The sequence below is a fragment of the Nematostella vectensis genome, chromosome 8, assembly GCF_932526225.1.
Source record: "Nematostella vectensis chromosome 8, jaNemVect1.1, whole genome shotgun sequence".
In the NCBI taxonomy this organism is placed as follows: domain Eukaryota; kingdom Metazoa; phylum Cnidaria; class Anthozoa; order Actiniaria; family Edwardsiidae; genus Nematostella; species Nematostella vectensis.
Genome location: NC_064041.1, coordinates 6,955,901 through 6,961,900, shown reverse-complemented (window position 1 = coordinate 6,961,900; position 6,000 = coordinate 6,955,901). Strand labels below are relative to the sequence as shown.

Below are 6,000 nucleotides of genomic sequence, written 5' to 3'. Positions count from 1 at the left end.
TAAGCGAAGAAAGAGGCGCTTCGTGTATGCCCTGACTGTATGCCCTGACTGTCGTTGACGTTGCTTCACGATATAAAGCCGCCCGCCCACTGAGGACTAAGACCGCGGCCGTCGTCTCCCGCGAACTCGCTGGCATCTATGAAGAGGGACCTCTCACATGGCCTAAAGTCCTTATGGTTGATGACGGCACGGAGTTCAAGGGTGCTACCACGAAGCTCCTAACAGACCACGGGGTGGAGGTCCGACGGGCTGAGCCTGGGCACCACAGGAGCCAAGCTTTCACCGAGTCTTTCCATCGCTGGCTGGCGCAGCGCCTATTTCGTGCGCAGTACTCGAAGGAGCTTGCGTCCGGCGAGACAAACCGCGAGTGGGTTACTGCTCTGCCAATCGTCATCTCGGACATGAACGCAACGAAGACTCGCATGACTGGCCTTGCGCCTGAGGACGCCATAAAGCTGAGGCGCGTGCCTCTCAAAGCCGAAAAGCCTCCCCTAGAGGTCCCCTTAGATGTCGGAACGGAGGTGTATTATACATCGCCGTAAACGAGGAAGACCTTCAGGACAAAGGCCGACGGCGAGCGACGGACCCGTGGTGGACAAGCAAGGCGTACCCAATACTAAAGAGGGTCATGGAGCCCGGACAGCCAGTGTTGTATTGCACGGCGTACTCTAAGCACGGCTTCACGCGATCGCGTCTTATTACTAGTAAACCAAATCTCGGGGCGTGTTGTCGTTTTTGCTTTACGCCCAGTAATTTCTTGGTACTAGTAAACCAAATCTCGGGGCGTGTTGTCGTTTTTGCTTTACGCCCAGTAATTTATAGGTATTATAATTACTTACTACTAGTAAACCAAATCTCGGGGCGAGTTGTCGTTTTTGCTTTACGCCCCGTAATTTATAGGTATTATGATTACTTACTACTAGTAAACCAAATCTCGGGGAGTGTTGTCATTTTTGCTTTACGCCCAGTAATTTCTTGGTACTAGTAAACCAAATCTCGGGGCGTGTTGTCGTTTTTGCTTTACGCCCAGTAATTTATAGGTATTATAATTACTTACTACTAGTAAACCAAATCTCGGGGCGAGTTGTCGTTTTTGCTTTACGCCCCGTAATTTATAGGTATTATGATTACTTACTACTAGTAAACCAAATCTCGGGGCGAGTTGTCGTTTTTGCTTTACGCCCAGTAATTTATAGGTATTATAATTACTTACTACTAGTGAACCAAATCTCGGGGCGAGTTGTCGTTTTTGCTTTACGCCCAGTAATTTGTAGGTATTATAATTACTTACTACTAGTAAACCAAATCTCGGGGCGAGTTGTCGTTTTTGCTTTACGCCCAGTAATTTATAGGTATTATAATTACTTACTACTAGTGAACCAAATCTCGGGGCGAGTTGTCGTTTTTGCTTTACGCCCCGTAATTTATAGGTATTATAATTACTTACTACTAGTTAACCAAATCTCGGGGCGAGTTGTCGTTTTTGCTTTACGCTCCGTAATTTCTCGGTATTATAATTACTTACTACTAGTAAACCAAATCTCGGGGCGAGTTGTCGTTTTTGCTTTACGCCCCGTAATTTCATTTAATAGTATAGTTATTGTTATACTAGTAAACCAAATGTCGGGGCGAGTTGTCGGATTGCTTTCTCGCCCCGAAATTTTGTTTACTAGTATGTTTTTATCTATAAAATTTTAAAATTCTATAAAATTTTAAAATAATACCACTAAACTTTCTCGCCCCCAATTTCATTTACTAGTACTAGTAAGTCAATTTGCTAAGTTAGCTAATATATGAATTCCCGTCTTTGGTCTCCTTTACAATCGCTCGAATAGCTCATGGAGTCATGCAAGGTCACAGATAGGTGGTTACTTTATCTGTGTTTAGGATCTATTGTTCTCTAGACAATGTGATTGGTGAATCAAAATCTGTTCTGCTGCTTTCGTATGCAGTTATGTGTAGTGTGTTGTTCAATCTTGTTACATAACCAGCTCTACGCTACAAGACCTATACAGCTTCAAGATGTACATCGAAAACGTCTGGGGCTTGCTTTCCATGCTACTAAACGTCCAAGTTAATGTCCAAGATAACCATGTTATTAAGGAACCCGTTATGTTCAATTCTTCAAACTCGCTCGGCCCATGCCCAGGTTCCCTAGCGGGGAACATAACGCACACTCAGAGATGTGTGATCGTAGTGCAGGAATGGTGGGGAATGAACGAGCAGATCAAACAACAAGCGGTGAATATTTCCAACCGAGGGAACTTTGTCACATTGGTCCCTGATCTTTATCGAGGCCAAGTTGCCGTAGACTATGCAGGTATTAACAACCAAATGCATGTTTTGAATAGATAAACTTGCGCGTTGCTTTTAACTCGCGTATTCACCGTGGACAGGGAGTCGATAAGGAAGATAACATATATAGAAGCTGTAAGTCAACTTAAAAGACCTTGCCTTACACAACTCAAAGCAAATCCGCCTTCATTACTATTCATTGGAAACGTTTAATGCAGATTTTTTATATCGGATTACATAACAGCCATTTGATGCCTGACAGGGGGTGCTGCATGACAGGGGGAGGGGAGGGGAGGGTATGAGAGAGGACAATGATATTCAATTACTTAAAAGAGCCCTTGTCAGCCACGCTTTTGTTATTGTTTTTATTTAATACCTCCCAGATGCCCAGATGTCTTGAAATTAATCCCACAAACAAGACAAAACTCGTCTTTGCTGCGTTTGCTGTTCAATCTTTTAAGTGACGTTTTAGGTGATTCAAATTGAACAGTTGTTTTCTTTTTTCGAAGAGGAGAACTAACCGGAGTTTGATTCATGATTTCATTACTAAACCCATGCAAAGCATATTAGCATATTGACAGCTTTCGCGCGATGGTACGGGTTTTGGCACGTCGGTCGCTTATTAAGGCTCACGCATGCGCAACAAAAACAGTTTCGACCCATGGCAGAGGTCTCTTTTCCTCGCGAACGCCAGCCCAGCGAAATACAGAGAAAAGAGGCCTCTGCTAGCAGGGAAGGCAGGCGAGTTTCTTCAATGTAAATATCGCACAGTTGGACTCGAAGAAAATGTTACAAAACTTTTTAGTAAACTTAGATCAGCTATTTCCAGAAGAATATGCAAAACCTGTAAAAGGAAGATTGACTCGTTAATCAAAAGAGAGAAAATGCTGAATGAAGATAAGGCATTGAATGGCTTCTTTTGTAATTCGTCGCGTGATATTTCTACGGAGGACGCCGTTTCGAATGCGGGCTTATTATCCCGCAGCGGATATACGTTTCATGCATGCGCTAGTCATTGTGGGCTCAAATAGTGGCCAGTAATTAATAAACGGAGCATGCGCTCTGGATCTCCCGTCCACGATCGTGGACGGCGGTTTGATCAAACGAACTTGCGACCCATGGCAGAGGTATCTTTTCCTCGCGAACTCCAGCCCAGCGAAATACAGAGAAAAGAGGCCTCTGCTAGCAGGGAAGGCTTCCCCAAATCAGCCGATGGCTTTTTTACCCTTGGTAAAAAAATGAAATGAAAAGAGAAAAAAACTCCACACGTAAGTGACCGAATTCCCTTTGACCAATTTGATATAAAAGGGTACCCTCGGCTCGAGGAGTTCGTCACAAAATTTTTCCTTATCAAATATAATGTATGTAAATAGTGGTTCCACCGTATATACTAATTCCGTCACCCCACATGACTAGGAGCCAAACACCTGACCGAAAACTTGGACTACCCGGCCGCAGTCGAGGATATTCGGGGCGCTGCGAGGTACCTCCTGGACATGGGCTGCAAAAAGGTCGGCATCACTGGGTTCTGCATGGGCGGATCCCTTAGTCTCGCCGCTGCCGTCCACGTGAAGGAGATCTCAGCTGCAGTCCCCTTCTACGGCATCCCCCCAAATTCACTTGCAAACGTCTCCACTATCCAGATACCCGTACAGTGTCACTTTGGAAGGAACGACACATCGCGCACCGCTGGGCCTGCTGAGTACCAGGAGCTCCGCCGGAAGTTAGAAGCTGGTAACGTGACGGGTTGGAATGACCAGTTCTTTGAGTATAATGCTGGTCACGCATTCACTAATCCCCACAGTGATAATTATAACCCCGCCATTGCGGAATTGTCCACCCAAAGAATGATTGATTTTTTGAATAAATATCTAGCATCACCCGGTGACATCACCCCACCCATTTCTCCCTCCGCTTAATAGTATGCAATCACTGGCCCAAGGATCCACCGAAACCTGAAGCACCTGAAGCACGCTGGGTGTTTATTCATGATTACTAAGGCCTAGAATAAACGCATTTCTTTATGTGCCGTTCCAAATGCAAATGCAAAGTAACCAATTCCATTTTTAACTCAGTCGCTTGTATTTGCATTTGTACTGGTACTAAAATAACTACGTTTGTCTTAGGCCAAAAACTCTATAGGTTTATTTAGACACCACGATTGTGTAGTTCCAGATAATATCCATACCCCCCCCCCTCCCCCCCCCACCGCTCTGGAATTTTCAACCCCCTGGAAAAAAAATACAGTAAGTGTTAAGGAAAAAGGGCATTTTGTCCCCCTCCGCTCTGGAAATTCCTGGGGGTTTAAACCCCCCACCCCCCGGAATTTCCAATCTCCTCAATGATGTGGGGGGGGGGGGGGGGGATTTTCAGGAACTACACATTAAGTCGTATTCGACTTGCCTGCAACACCTCTACAACTCATTCGTAGAGTGTAAATCAGCGTACGACTCCGCTGCGATGCACGACTACGATAGTGGTAGTGTGTAATTCATAGTGTAGGCAGCTCCCATACGACTATACATCGTGCTGTCTAAATCGGCCTTTACACGAAATCCTTAGATACATTGGGTAAGTCTAAAAGATATGTGTTTGAGGTCGAATCCAACAAATTGAGCTCTACTGGTCTTTTTACATTATTATTTATGGCTCCTAAGCCTACCTACCTACCCTCTCGATAAGCTCGGGGTATCGAGAAGCGTTACCATAAGGACAAAATAAATGTTTGGGAGGTCTACTGCTGTCGGATTGAGTCCGGTATCGATATCGTTTGATTTCAGAGCACCGACGTTAAACAAATGCTTTAGTCCAGCTTAGAAATGCACGAACAGGATATACAATTGCACCAAAGATGTCATGTAGATACTATTAGTTCGTCTGATTGACATTCTTTATGAGAAACATTCTGAGACTATACCCGTCAGCTTCACCGTAGCATTATTTGCTTATTCTATATTAAAAGGGTACAACTGTATCGCTTAAACGCAAAACCGCGCTATAAATAGATAGGGACGCCCACTTTTCACACCTCGAGAAGTTTGAAATCAAAACCAACATGGCAGACTAACCGTCAGGCAGAGTGGTAGACACAAAATTTCATAATAAAACTCTGAATGCGTCCTTTAAAACCCAAATAACTTCCCCATCTTTCTCAACTCAATGTTTCTTTCTACCTTTGTTAGTTTGTTGGGAACCAAATATTCGATTCCGATAAGAAAATCCGATACGAAAATCCGATACGTCTTGACAGCTCGACGGCTGAGCGACAACTGAAGGTGTCGCTGCCCTGGGCACGCTCTCTTTATAGCGCGGTTTCGCGTTCAAGACACTCGTACAACGTCAACTATCTTAATCTTTTTTCGTTTATGAATAAAATGTTTTTTTTTATGTTCATTGTTTATTGTGTTGTGCTCCGCAAAGCTGCAAAATCGCGGATCTAGGGGGGGGGGGGTTCAGGGTGACTGGTGACCCACTTGGACTATAACCGCGCCTGATAGCACGAACCACGTCACGCACGTACAACACACGTCAAGTAAACACGCAAGACGCAACAAATATCACGGAACACTAACCCACACCACACGCCAAATACAAGAACGCCACGGGGGTACACGCAGATCATACGCCTCGCATACGCACAGTACACGCAAACCATACGACGTGTATACGCACGCCGCACCCCAAAAAATCATTTTTTTTTTATAG

At 44.6% G+C, this 6,000-nt stretch overlaps 1 protein-coding gene across 1 annotated transcript; it reads left to right on the top strand.

Annotated features, from left to right (window-relative positions):
* The first annotated feature begins 1,945 nt into the window (after nt 1-1,945).
* On the top strand, nt 1,946-4,488 carry LOC5515261 (putative carboxymethylenebutenolidase). The gene is made up of 2 exons (XM_001635301.3): nt 1,946-2,320; nt 3,712-4,488. Exons 1-2 carry the CDS (start codon nt 2,023-2,025, stop codon nt 4,212-4,214), a joined length of 801 nt encoding a protein of 266 aa, XP_001635351.2. The 5' UTR covers nt 1,946-2,022; the 3' UTR covers nt 4,215-4,488.
* Nucleotides 4,489-6,000: the final 1,512 nt, after the last annotated feature.